Here is a 14,664-nt window from a genome sequence, read left to right as displayed (position 1 = left end):
AGGGAGCAGGCTGGGGAGAAGCAGATGAACATGCCCAAAGGCAGAACATGCACCTTCTGAGCCCAGTTATTATGCTGAGCTGAAGGACAGGGTTTACATCTTCAGCCTCAAGTCTACACTTTGGGCAGCAGGATGGGGGTTTGCAACTGTTATGGGATGAATTCAGGATCTGCCATAGTCTCTTCTGTTTCATTTCTTTTGGCTTGTTACACATTCTCCGAAGGGGATAAAAAAAGGAAACCAGGCAAAAAAGATTGTGACAAAGTAGTTGCTTGATTCATATACACACAACTGCGTGCCAGGCACAGATGGGTTTTATCCTGATGCCACAACAGGTAAGAGGGAACTGAAGGAGCACAGCAACCACTTTACTTTTTAAGTCCTTACAGGGGACTACAAGAAGCTGCAGGGCTTGAAGTCACGCTTACTGCGAGGAGAGAATGCATGCAAGCTCCCTACAGACACACCAACGGGCAACGTTGCTCTGAAGAGCAAAAAGCTTGGTGAGCCTGCTTTGAGAGCCCTGAAAGCCTTTTCAAAAATGCCTTGTATCACTACGGCTAATAAAATACTCGATGTTGTGTCTTCCAGATACTCTGGGAAAACAGAAGATTTGATTTCTGCAAAAAGAGGAAGAGAGACAAAACTTTATGCCTCATTCATACATGTAGCTTGTGGCTGGATGAAAAAACTGAATCCAGACCTCTAAAGATGCCAACGTCTTTGCTGTAAGAGCATTCTCTTGCAAGCACAACATTCTTCAAACACAAAGTTAGTTTTCTGGTGTGCCTATGATTTTTAGCACTTTATAAACAATTGTACAAATAAATCTTGTGACTTTCTGACCCTTAGAGACATAGCTGCTGTCTTAACATGCCTTACAAATTCCTAATATATGACAGACCAGAGGTGTAGCGATCGTAACCAGAAGTAATTATCGTACCTTGAGGAGCTACTGATCCACATAGCAGTTAACCCGAGAAGGCGCAGGCCTGCGCTGCACTGCGCGATGCCGCATGTACAGTTCGGCCTGTGCTGCGCTGCACATATCCCTTGGCCGCAGGGTGAGCGCAGCTGGCTAACTGTAATGAAGGAGCCTGTCGGCAGCTCCCGCTTGGGATCCGTGATCACACCACCGGCACGGCCTTGTCTTTATGGAAAAGTGAAGCAACAAGTTCTCCTGTGAACATCCTTTTGTTTGACAGGAGAAATGATGAACAGAATTGCTTTCTTCTAAGAAAATCCTATAAAAGCCCTACAGACCAAAATGTTGGGGAACCTCTCCGTGGACTAGGTCTGCCCCATGTGCCGTGCCCTGACTGCAGGCCCTGCACAACCTGGGGTTCCCAGCACCTGAAGGGACATAAGATCATCTATCCTCTTTCTCCTTCTTGTGTTAGCTCCCATAAATGGTGTTTTAAGCAATATCTTACGGAGTTCGATTGCCTTTCTTAGTGGGATCGTAATGAACACTACAGGTAATAAAGGGTCTTTGCCTTCCTCTGAAACATCAACTATTCAGCAACAAATGGCAGGCTAGACAGACAAACGGATCCAGTTCTGTAAAGAAGCCCCCAAGATTCACCATTCCCATAGGAAGCCTGCTGGGTCTGGCCCGACCCCAAGCTGAGCGAGAGAGACAACTTTTTGGACAGTGGGTACATACCCATCCAGGATGGATTCTCTGCAGCAGTACAGGTTGTCAAACTTCTGCTTTGTGACTGAGTCATTGACATTCATGGCCGGGACACAGAGCTTCCCAGCTTTAGACAACTGGTACAGCCTATTATGAATAAGGGAAGAAAGAGATGAAGAATCAGTGAAAAAAAATATTTCCCTGCACTCTAGTGACACATGCTCTAAAGGTCTTTGGCTGGAACGAGTGGGATGGATCTCGAGGGCCAAAGATAACTTCCTAATAGGAACTGCGCAGTGTCCTAATTTCAGGAGGAGAAATAGCATCTTTTCTTTCACAGATATTTATATCCGTTTCCCACCCCTACTGAAGGAACTGCGTCACTAGTAGGTTGGCATGAAGCATTTCATAAAATAGCAGAGATCAGAACGTGCTTTGGACTCCATGTGCTTCATAACATGAATGAGATTATGACTATCCTCCGATGTCCTCTAAAAGGCAAAACCCCTCCAAATCTTGCTTCAGATAACAGTAGAGCTCCTATAATTCCTCAAGTTCTTGTATCTTAGAGACAAACAGAAACAGCCACAGAAGTGGAACGTTCACAACAAAGTGCAATCGCTAGGATCAGTATTTGCAGCAAATCACCAACGAGAACAGCAGTAGCAGCGCAGTCACTGAGACGTGAGGTACGGAGTGACCAGGATGGAGAACACACGCAACTGAACCCGTCGTTCTCAGAACGCACTGAACTCCATTTCCTTCTGGCAGCAGCAAAAACACAAAGAATGAATGTAAATGCTACACTACTGCTATGCAGAGGATCTGAAAATCACTGCCCTGTTCCAGACCGAATACCCTGGGAAGCGTCACTTGATCTGTCTCTACAAGCCACCTCCAGGTTTCTCACTGGTCTCACTTTGCCCTTTGGGAACCTCGCTCCCCACCTTAGTCCGGGACAGTATTTCCTCATTCGTTGCCCGTTTCTACATTTTTTTCAGCTGCTGCCTCATTCATCTACCAGCGACTTCCCCATACAACAACGGAAATGCTGGCCTTATCCTCAGATAAGGAGGATGCATTCCCTGCACGTGCAAATCGACATCCCCTAACCTCAGAATACGACCTTGTTCTTGAAACAAGAACATAGGGAACAACTTTTAACATGGTTTTGTTCTTGCATAGCTCTTTTGCCCAAATCCCCGTTGCTAAAAATATGGTCAGGTCCTTTTCTTGACCCCACTGGCTGAAAACCTTAATCAGTCACTTCCTTGTTTCCAATATTTCATTTCCCTGTTTTCAGGGCTGCAGGCACCCTTAGCCTAATTCTCAGCCAGTTCAAAGAGCTGCAGCCAGGCCATTCTCACGGCAAAAATAAAGGAAAACAGCAGAGGGTACTGCTCTCCTCCTCATTCCCCTACTTTCTGTCATCTGTGATACTTTAAACTCTGCTAAAAGAGCACTGTCTGATCTCCTCATAACTTTTTTTCTAACCTTGGACACCACTTCTCTTACCATAATTCAGGCAGACTGACGGTTGTATATGGCTGCATCTATTTGGCTCTCCCTTTCCGGGCTCCCCCAACAAGAGAATCATTTCCTCTTCAAAATCTCACTTCTTTACATATATTTATTTTAGGGGTAGGTTTTCACTTTCTCCAAAGCCTGTACCTTCTTCTGTAGCACTCTCATCCCTTCCTTTTCTTTCTTCATCCCTAAAATGGGGTAACTATTGCCCCTACTTCACAGATGGGAAAAGCAGACGTTATGCACCTTTTCCAGCCACACTGGTCAATAGTGGAGCGCAGACTAAGAATTAAGGTGTTCCTACTCCTTGTCTCAAATTCAGAGCGTTAGTTCCAAGTCTGTTGCTTTCCCTACACAAGAGATTTAAAACCAATCATATTGAAAAGACAAGCCCACGCTGAAGGAAAACCACGGATCACATATCAGGAGGTGTAATACTCAGCCAAGTCTATGGCGTTTTACAGGTTGAAGTTCTTTCATTGGCACTGCCCTGAGGCAGCTCGTGCAGCTTGCCATGTTACCTGTGGACACCAGTCACACTCTCCTCTACTATCCCCTTGATCTTCTTAAACATGTTGGGGTATTTCTTGTAAATCCAGTGAGTGAGATCTCCTCCATCATCCAAGATCTGTAATTAAAAAACCCATAAAGTCACCGCACGGAGGATCCAGTGAGCCACCTGACCCCACAAAGGCACCGGGGATAAATCATGCATTCAAGCCGTTCTTAATCAAGGTCATGTTTTGGCAGCACAAACACCACATCCTGACAGCTTAGGCGAGACTACTCTGATTATTCAGAGTGGGAGTGCTACTTTGGCTATACGTTGCATGCGTTGTCCTGGAAAGACAATAGGTCAAACAACTGCAGAACCTCGCGTTTATAACGAGACCAGACGAAACATGGAAAATTGCTGTGTAAGCTTCTCTCTCCCCATGTTCCAGGGGCACAGACAGCAAAGTCTTTGAACCATACATAGTCATCAGAGTTTCTAACACAACTGCTAAAGAAGGAAGAAGGGGGATAGGGAAGGAGGAGGAGGGTGCAGAGGCACTAAAGCCAATTATAGTGTAATTGCACATCAAAAACCACTGCGTATTAAAAATACTGGACATCTTTTAGACAAAAACTTTGGGTCACAGCCCATTTAATCTGGCTTTGAACGGCAAACTCAGAAGTACAGAACTCTTCTTTATCAGATCATAAGTCTCCCGAGCCACCCATTTCCTCCTAATGACACATTTCAGGCAGTAGAGAAACCCAGAGACTTACTGCTTTAATAAAAACATTAAAGATGAGCAAGTAAAGGTGCCCTCTGAAATTGTGTCTCGTATAGGACAGACATGAAAACAGTTCACTCACAGAAACATAAAAACTACTGGTGAAAAGGGCTCTCCAAGAGCGAGATCTCTATTCTCTGCTGGTGTTATAATCATCCAGTGTAATATGGCGCATTGAAATACGTCTACAAATGGCTTTGGCGTTCACATTAAAATCGTAACACAGCTAAAAAGTTAACGTGTACATCCAGATATCCCTTTGCACAGGTCACTATTATTCACGCATTTTTGTCGCATGTAAGTGTCTCCAGAATAATCAGTGGTTTTAAGTCAACGCTTTTTTCCCTCCACCTCCGCCTAGCAACTACAGAACCTCCAATAATTAGGGAAAAATCTCACCACTAGTGACAGCCAGCGGAGTTTGTCAGGACAACCTTGTCCTTTGTGCCCTACACTTCTTTCTCCTAATGAACATAGCCCCAGCCCAGGCCACTTCTGGTCACCCCCTGCTAGGTCTCAGTATAGAGCCCATCCCAAAGGAGATGCTAAGCTCTAGCCGCTCCAAGGAGTGGACATTCCTCCGGGAACCAGGACTCAGCATGGTCCTTCCACGATGTTTTTTCCTTGAGTCACAAGACCCACAAGACCTGTGGGGCAACGTTCAACGCAGACTGTACTCCAGAGCTGCAGTACAGCACCCAAAGGCTCTTATGCCTAGCTTAGATTGCACAGTTTCGTAATGTTCCTCCTATTCATCTTCCCACTGGGATATCAAAAAAAGGTATCTGGGAAAAGGCACAAGAAACAAACTGTGCACCTCCCTGAGCCCTCCTGCTGCCTTGGCCAGCCTCAGGTGGCCCACAACATCCCAAACAGTGCCCAAGCATGGCGGGAGTGCTGACGACCTCGATCAGGCCCAGGCTCAAGAAGAAACAGGGAGTGGATTTCACTGAACGGCAGATGAAGTGAAAGCTGGACTAGCTGAGAGCATATTGCCCCAGAGGGGACATTACTGTAATTATTATTCCCTCTGCAAGTTGCCTATACCAATGTCAAAGGGTTGCTGATCGCCAAACCAGCCCTGGTTAACCTACTAGCGTGGTGCGCAGGTGTTTTAAAAGGCAAATATCAAATCTAGGCAGAAGACTCCAGCAGTCAGTGCTCCTCAGCTCGCAGCAGAGTCCTGCAGGTGCCCTCTGCCGGCATGCAACAGCAGCTCTCCCGAAGCAGCCCTGCTCGGACACGCCAGCATCTGCAGCTGCACAGAAAAATTCAACCGTTCCCCCATGCTTTCTAGACAGAAGTCCCATGCCGGTCGCAGATGCTCGCCCAGATGCACTTTGCAAAGATGCCGTTCCTGAGCTGACCTTGCCAAGACCCGACGCACTGGCTGCACCGAGCCAGAATTCTGACATCCGTCTTCAAAAAGTTATTTGGAAATGAGAAATGCTAAGTATTATTGGAACCTTTTTCTCTTTCACAAAATAGCTGGTCTTTCCTCAGAGTCTCACTCCTGTGAGTAGTAGCTGTTCCTTCACAAACGTTTGGAAAACACCCAGCGCCCCGCTAGTGCAGTGCACACGTTTAACATGCAGCCTGAATTCCCTTGAATTTTCAGGGAATTCCCAGATTATCTCCCATTTAAAGGCTAGGAAACTGAGGCAGCTAAGGGTTAAGCTGGCTGACAAGCTCTCCCGGGCCATGCTGGGGAAAGAATTCAGCAGCCTGGCTCCCAGAATGTCTTCATTTCATTAATCCCCATTTAATAGGGCACATAATCCTCTTTCTGAAATGCATAGAGAGAATTCTGGATTGTGGCAGTTTCTTCTTTCCTTGGAGGGTAGAAGATGAAAAAAAACATTTTAATAGAGGAACCCATTTTTGAAGGAAGGTCACCTTTTTTAGCAACATAGGTATAAAATGGCCAACAGCAAAAACAGTGGGGTATCTACCCCACGTAGGTATTCCTGCAGTTTTCTCATATCTGCTTCATGCAGGTTATCGCTTTCATTCAAATTCTTCCCAGGCACCTTTTTCTGGAAAAGAGTCTTTATTTGTTTGATGGCTGAAGAATTTCCTTACAGCAAATCAGGCTTTATAGATGCGAGCCGTGCTCTGCATTTCTATGCTGTGCCTGTCTGACACCAACAGAGAGGAACAAATCTGCAAACCAACACTTACAGCTACAGTTTATCAACGTCCCTCCTGATTTCAGGGCTTTCGTATTGGATCAGAGAGCTCTGGGCTGGCTGTGCCAGTAAAAATATCACTGCTTCTTTATATCACCCACTGCCCTGCAGGGACATTTATCTGTTTGGAGACAGGACTGTTCTTCTGACCCGAACACTAGGAGATAGCTAGTCCAGCTCCTCTGCAGCAATACTCTCTCTGAATTTTTATGATGGGCTGTCAGCAGTGAAAGGTTTGACAGATTGGCACAAAAAGACATATTTCTTCTAAGAAATAGTTCCCAAATCTCCACATTGACCAATTTGGTACATTCATTTCCTCTTTGCTGCTGTTTCTTTGCTTTCAGCAAAGAAGGGCTCTTACTATTCGTTCCCTGAGTATTGTCACTTCATGTCTCCTCCAGCAGAAAATCTTTGGCTCACCAGAAAAAAATTTGTTGTCTCAGGGTGCCATTTTACAGTCTCCTAAACCAATCGAAAACCCTGCTGCCACTGAAAGTCTCACCCCGTCCCCCGAGTCTGCGGTGGCAGCAGTAGATACTGCCTGGCTGATCTCGCCAAACACAAGCTGATTAAAACTAGCTTGGATCAGCTCAATAACATGGTTGAAAACAACTCACTACATGATCTTAAAATTACCAGTGAAAACGCAGGGGCAGAACAGGAATGCATGGTCAGAGACAGGGAACCAAGGCAAGAAATCCCCCAGTGGCAGCGTGGTCTTAGATCAGTTCATGCTGCAGAGGAAATACCCTCAGCTCTATAGACCTTGGTACTTTTCAGAACGAACCTCTGAGCCATGCCTATCCAGATGGCACACTCCTCTGAAGGTCTATTATTTTCCTTAGAAAACCCAATGGGCCTTTTCTGTGGAGACTTTCAGTCATTCAGGCTTAACTCTTCTCAGGGACTAGCTCCATACAGAAGCCCAAACATACAGAAGCCCAAACATTGGATGCTAAGGTTTTCAAAGGGTGCCCTCCGGCTCAGCTTGGTTTGAACTATGTGATCAGGCTGAGATGCTCAAAAGGGGAAGAACAGGTCTACTGATGCGTAATCTGGAAGGGAAAATCCTCCAGCTGCTGTTATAACCTACAGAAACATTTCTTTCATCACAAGTCTGATCATTCATTCCGTATTAAACCCTACTCATAACACACCACCTTGGAAGCCAACAGCCGCAGCGGGCACAGAGGCGGCAAAGGCCATTTCAAGTCCAAGGAAAGAAGGCAGAACTGAAATCTTTGACAAACATCCTTGCCAGAGGCTCCTCTTTTGCACTTCCCCAATATTGTTTAGGAGCCTATCTGCCTCCCTGCAATTCTCCACTTTGAAGAAATTGTGTTTCCTGTGACGACACAGGCAGACTATGAGACATCCCTATGTGACATCCCTTGCACGTGACATACAAAGTCAGCCCCAGGAGGCCTTGCAATGCCTATCAGGACACAGGAGTGGTGAGGTCCAGTGAAGCAATGGCAAACAGGACTCTCGGGGTCTATTTCAAACCCTAATATTAAATCGGTGTGGCTTACACAAGCTGCTAAACCACTTCGTCCCATTTTGCCATCTGCAAAACAGAAATAGAGACTGTACTTCTCTCTCCTGAGTATGGCTATCAAGCTTAAAGAATTAGTCTATAAATGGATATGTCCTGCCATGCTACTTTTTTCATCTTGGATCAACGAGTACGAGCTGGATACTCATGCTCAGAATTACTCCACATTTTATAAAAAAGTCCAATGTTATTATTTCTTGTTGGAGTGAGAGACATATCCTACAAAATCACTCTTTTAGAAGAGAATTTCCCATTTCATCGCTTTGTGGCATGAAGTACCACATATAACATGCTCATCTTCAAAGCTCTGTATGACCACTAACAATCCTCAACGACGCTGAAAGGTATCGTTGGTATTTTACTAATGGGACGACAAGATAAAGAGAGGTTAGATGCCTGCAAAGGTCACAGGTTGCCAGTAGCAGTAGATTAGAAACCAGCAGCTCAGGCTCAGTCCTACAACGTCGGAACACACACCTCTTTGACTCGGGATGCCAGGGAAATTCTCCATCTCACGTACAGAGCAGAAGAATACACTGCATGATCTAAAAAGCTGCCATTAGCACGTAGAGTAGAGTAAGTAAGTCCATCCAGCTTCAGCCCTAACACTGGAAGGCCTAGAGAGGCAAGTGCTGCCTTGCTTTTTTGGCCAAGTTTGCCAGTTCCTTTCTTCTGAAATAGCTTATCTCCGCAACCTGTTCTCCACTCAGTGTGCAGTCTCCTGCCTTTTGTTGCTAAAAATGTAGACCTCCAAAATCAGGTGTACATAAATTTGAGAACTGTTGGATCAGATACATTTGCTGCCCCTCAACAATTGTTTCTGTGCTCAGAAACAAGCCTGAAAATATACTGATGACTACAGATGCGTCACAGAACCCAGAGGCCTGAGGAGATTCTAGGAAAACAAACGGTGTTACATGCACAAGGGATTCTGGTATTTGAGACATTTATTTCTTCAATTACTGACATCTTTGATGGGAAATTATTCCTAAAAAAAAAAAGAAAAAAGAAAACAAGACTATCCTGTCTAGATTCAGGTTCGTAGGCTAAGGGTGGATTTTTTGACGTTCGCATCTCTTTTTAAAGGTGACAGACAGGAAGTGAATAGGTGCAGACTGGAAGGGACAAAGAATCCAGTTCAAACGAGTCAATGCTAGTAAACGATATGGGTACCTGCCCATCTTCCATCTTTAATTACTTTTTGTCTAATTTAGATCACAAGCTTCAAGGCTCAAAACCTGACAGGAAGCATGATGAAAACAGAACGTTTGACAACTGCAAATTATTTCACTCATCTAATTCCACGTTGTCTATTTTCCCTAGAAACAAGGGCAAAATAAACCAATAAAGCCAGGAGCTGTGCTTCTCAGTGTTTTGCATTAGTACAGTAAAAACAGACTTAAGCACAGAAGTAAACCTAGGTTCTGATTCTGGTTCTGAAATGGATGCCTTGCCTAGGTAAGAAAGTCAAATCAACCTGACCAAAGCTGTGAATCTAAGCTGTCATGGTAAAACCGATGTAAGCCCTTTTTAGAACATACTCTGAGTGGTTTTTTTTTTTTTAACAGTTAGATTAAATGAGTGGAGAACAGGCTTAATTTAAACTGAAGCAAGCTACTCTGAAAGCAAACTAATTGCCCTCTAAACTTTGCACCAATGTAACCATGCTTGTTTAGAAAATATTAAATGGAACTTCACTGGGTAGGCAATTTCCCACATTATGTGGATCATTTTATCATGAAGCGCTTTGAAGGTAAGTGCTGTGCCAGTGCCAGACATTAATCGTTGTTGAAGTTAGTTCCAAATGCAAGAAGAAAATACAGACTAGCACCCAACCCTCTCGTGAAACCCTTCCCCGCTCTCCGGAACAGAGCTGTGTATGCTTCAACATTTTAGATTCAATCACATCTCACCATGTTGGGTTGCCATCCCTCAACGTTGACACAGCGATCAATACACCACCAGAAGTCATCTTCGGACTCTCCCTTCCAGGCAAAGACCGGGAACCCTGACACAGAGAGGGAGATGAGTGCTAACACAGTTAGGATGAAGACCCAGAGCAACCATGACATAAGGAAGAATCTCAGTTTATTAGTAATTACTAGAGGTAGCAGAAGATGCTGCTCATTTACCGAGACAGTAACTTCCTTCCTAATTTCTTCCTTTCTCCCAAGAAAATGCTCTAACTGCCAGACAAGAGGTCACGGAGGGTAACACGCTCTCAATGTTGCTTAGTAACAAAGATTTATTTGTAAGATAAAGCTTTTTCTGTGAGTTAGACGACCTACCTCCCTGCGGAACACATAAGCCACACATTTACTCCAGCATATTCTGACTCATGATCAATTATTATCATTCAGGTACATTACAGAAAGCAGGACAGCTTCAGCATACAGGACAGGAAGACTAGATAACAGACGAACTGGTGATTTTGGCTTCCGCTGGGTCTCCCAGCTTTCAAAGTAAAATCCTTGGCCTTAACCAGATAAAAGAGGATTTGAATTAAGGCAGCCAGTCTCCCAGGTGAGCAACAACTTCTCCTGTTTTGTGAACTACGTCCAAAAGAAGTTCCCTCTTTCATCCCCCTTTAGCCAAAGCTAGGATTCAAATTTAAGAACTCTCTATCTTCATAGAACTAAAACCAAATTTTAGCTTATTTTCTCTTAGAAAAATATTTTTATGTTCACATAGCTCTAATGGCTAGTAATGTGCACCATCATCATCTGTGCTATATACATTTATACTCCAGAAAAAAATAATTCTGGATGATATTTTCAAACCAATGGAAGACATTGATCTTGTGTTGTTCAGTCCCTTTCACTGCTTTGACTATAGAATAAGAAAAAGCTAACCTCTACTTATAAACCAAGCGACATTTCCTGTTAAGATTGTTTTGGTCTGCAGTTTGATACATTCTTTCCTTCCTCAGATCTACAAGATTCCCACTCCCTCAAACTAATTCAAGTTGTCAATATTCATCAGTAATCGCAGAAGACAGAAAAGTATGCAACACGTCTTCTGTTGAAACATTACAAGCTGATGCGTGCAATTCAGCCCCACGTTTACCAGGAAGCACACTCAACATGTGCGCTCACAAACGGAAAGAAACACAGCGCAGAGATTTCAGTCTCCCACAGATCTATTCTAAAGGAAAGCGAAAACAATTGATAGGAGGAAAAAACTATTAGAGAATATAAATGAGCTAAATACGACAGGACAATAAGAAATATTTTTAAAAGCAGAAAGAATAAAGAGGATGAAGTTTCCTACCACTCTCAGCCAGGGCAGCAGCCACTTCATTAAGAGTGGAATAGATGTTGCAAGCAGCCCATCGGCACTGCGCACCCAATGCACCCAGAGTCTCCATTAGTACCTGGATTGAAAAAGCAGAAAGAGCAAGGCTCCGGTTGCATGGATCACGCTAAAGATAATTTAATCTCGCACAAAGTCAAAGGGTCAACTTCTTCTCATTACGGCAGAATATGTAACTGTGATGTGCTGATGATACATGCAGACAATACAAAACAGAGGAGTGGTGGATATACCAGACGGTTGTGCTGCCATGCAGAGAGACCTGGACAGGCTGGAGAAATGGGCAGAGAGGAACCTCCTGAAGTTCATCAAAGGCAAGCGCAGGCTCCTGCCCCTGGGGAGGAATAACCCCAGGCACCAGGATAGGCTGGGAGCTGACCTGCTGGAAAGCAGCTTTGCAGAGAAGGACCTGGGAGTCCTGCTGGACAAGCTGACTATGAGGCAGCAATGCGCCCTTGTGGCCAAGAAGGCCAATGGGATCCTGGGTTGTATTAGGCAGAGCGGTGCCCGCAGGTCGAGGGAGGTGATCCTCCCCCTCTACTGGTGAGGCCTCACCCGGAGTGTTGGGTCCAGGTCCGGCCTCTCCAGTACAAGAGAGACATGGAGCTCCTGGAGTGAGTCCAGTGAAGGGTCACCTAGATGATGAAGGGACGGGAGCACCTCTCCTGTGAGGAAAGGCTGAGGGAGCTGGGCCTGTTCAGCCTGGAGAAGAGAAGGCTCAGGGGGGATCTCACCAACGCATTTAAATATCTGAAGAGGGAGGGTGTCAAGAGGATGGGGCCAGACTCTTCTCCGTGGTGCCCAGCGACAGGACGAGAGGTAACGGGCACAAACTGAAACACAGGAAGTTCTGACTGAACATGAGGAGAAACTTCTTTGCTGTGAGAGTGTCTGAGCACTGGAACAGGTTGCCCAGAGAGGTTGTGGAGTCTCCTTCCTTGGAGATATTCAAAAGCTGTCTGGAGAGGGTCCTGTGCAACGTGGTCGAGGTGACCCTGCTTGAGCAGGGGGGTTGGACTCGATGATCTCTAAAGGCACCTTCCAACCTCAACCATTCTGTGATTCTGTGATTTTTATTTTCAGAAGGGTATCCGAAGTTGTTTTAAGCCGCACCAGGTTGGTTAGAGAGTCACAAAACACAAAACCAAATCTTGTAATTTTTTTGTTTATCCATTCAAAATGAATGAAGCAAATAAGAACTTCAGAGCACATTCCAGATTTCGTTCAAAGTCCCTTCACAGCAAAGTCCTACATCTAGTCAAGAGAAAGCAGCTTGCCCCATGTTTGGAGGAGAATCTGCAAGTTGTGAATTCCATAACTATACTGGTTACTAGCCATCACTTCCTCCTGCTTATATAAAGGTAATTTGATTTTCTTAGTCATCGTTACTCATAGGAATGCCTTATACACATGCACTACATCACCTTTAAGCACAGGCTCTGTATATCAAGAAACGTTCACAAAATCGACTGTTCTCTTTACAAAGTATACTTGCTGTAAGGTGCAGGACTGCTGACTCAGAGACCACAGATCTATATTATCCTTTCCCTGTACACTTTAGATGATAGACAATGAAAAATTCCTGTCTCTTATCCTGCTAATACAGTATATTCTTGGCCTCGAACAAAGCAGAGTGAGGATCAGTCTTCAGTGCACAAGTATTCTTTAGCCTCTCTGCTGAAATCGTCAAGTTGTGCCAATGCTTTACTGCATTATTAAGAAGCTTTGCCCAAGAACAGACTTTGCTCCTGCCAACTTGCTTAATAGTGGTACCTGAGCAGTCTGCAGTATGTAACGTTATCGACGTAAGCAGCGCGGGTGAGATGCAAGTGAGTATCGGGCTGCAAAGTCTCACAGCACTCCTTGAAATGACCCAAACTCTGAGAAAGCGTATCTTTCTTTAAATGTGATAGCGTATAAAACAAGCACACGTCTCAGCGAGCTGTTTATTCCATGAGCGCATGTTATGTGTACCAACAGCCGGTCACAGCATTTTGTAGTTAAAGGCCACACACTGATATGTCAACTGCAAAGAAGAAAGACTGGATTTTATTGATGGGGACCTTACCGCTGTCTGTGCTGTAATGTGTGTGCAGCCCACGATCTTGGCCCCAGCCAGTGGCTTCTCTCCCTGAGCTCTCTTCCTTAAAGCCATAAGTGCAGGCATTTCTGAAAGGAGAAAGAAAAAGAAGTCCATCAATACATTGTTAAGAAGGATAAGCACATAAGAAACAGCCAGCCAGCACCACTTATTGCTCTGCTATCTGATACTGTCCTGAATTTGTACAGCTGTGGCAGCTTCAAAAGAAAGCAAAAGCCTCGAGAGAGCAGGCATCAAACAACAAATCAGGCTGACACAGGCTGAAAAGAATCCAGTAACCCTCTGGGTTTCTTCCTACTGTTTACGATGTAGTATAATGACATTTTCACATTTCTACCTGCGACTGCAGCAGAGGGAGGCTGGTGGAAAATCTGCTTCAGACTGAGCAGGACTTTGGACTCGCTGTTCTGATCGGCCTCTCCAATATCCCTCCAGCGGTCTAATCGCTGGATTGCCTTTGTTACAAATTTTTGGAGATAATCATGCTATAACAAAGTTGCCTGTCGCCACGTTCCCACATAATCCCACAGAAGTTTTATTTCTCAAATGGTGTCAAGAGATAACCAAGACACTGAACCTCACAAGAAGAGGAGAAGAAGATTTTGGGGAGGGAAGAACCCCATACTTAGCAAGACAGTCTAAGACAACACGGAACTGAAGGAACAAGTCTCATTTACCTTGTTCAGCAATTTCAATCTCTCGGCGCCCAAATTCTGCCTGCTTTATGTTTTTCACACAGAAATCACTGCTGCCTTTGGAGTTCTTCTGCTGCTTGTCTCGGGGGGATGTCTCATCATCAGAGCTGTCAGTGTAGGAGGCAGCTGGAGGAAGAAAAGGAGGTCAGAGACAGAACACAACATTCCCTAAAGCCAAGCCATCTGCAACGGAGGGCAGGGAGAAAGAGGTGTTCCAGGTACAGACCAGTTAAGTGGCCCAATAACTTCTCACTTCAGACTCTAAAACAGAGTTGTTCATCAACAATACAGGCATGCATTAGAACTGGAGAGGTTCAGCTAAATTTAGCTACAGACGTGCTTCTTCAGGGCAGCGAGTGCATACGC

The 14,664-nt window shown here is 44.8% G+C and overlaps 1 protein-coding gene across 4 annotated transcripts in view; it reads right to left on the bottom strand.

Moving 5' to 3' along the window:
• The window catches only part of AHCYL2 (adenosylhomocysteinase like 2), a 118,830-nt gene that overhangs the window by 15,362 nt on the left and 88,804 nt on the right, over positions 1-14,664 (bottom strand). For all 4 annotated transcript variants that reach the window (XM_068944521.1, XM_068944436.1, XM_009679290.2 and 1 more), the window contains 6 exons: positions 14,281-14,424; positions 13,571-13,671; positions 11,461-11,563; positions 10,104-10,198; positions 3,685-3,791; positions 1,667-1,783 (listed from right to left, as the gene is read on the bottom strand). In XM_068944521.1, the coding sequence (XP_068800622.1) occupies positions 1,667-1,783; positions 3,685-3,791; positions 10,104-10,198; positions 11,461-11,563; positions 13,571-13,671; positions 14,281-14,424 (667 nt within the window). The remainder of the gene's footprint in view (positions 1-1,666; positions 1,784-3,684; positions 3,792-10,103; positions 10,199-11,460; positions 11,564-13,570; positions 13,672-14,280; positions 14,425-14,664) is intronic.

The sequence above is a fragment of the Struthio camelus genome, chromosome 1, assembly GCF_040807025.1.
Source record: "Struthio camelus isolate bStrCam1 chromosome 1, bStrCam1.hap1, whole genome shotgun sequence".
Classification (NCBI taxonomy): domain Eukaryota; kingdom Metazoa; phylum Chordata; class Aves; order Struthioniformes; family Struthionidae; genus Struthio; species Struthio camelus.
Note: the sequence above shows the minus strand (reverse complement) of the source record. Positions and strands in the feature narration are given on the sequence as shown.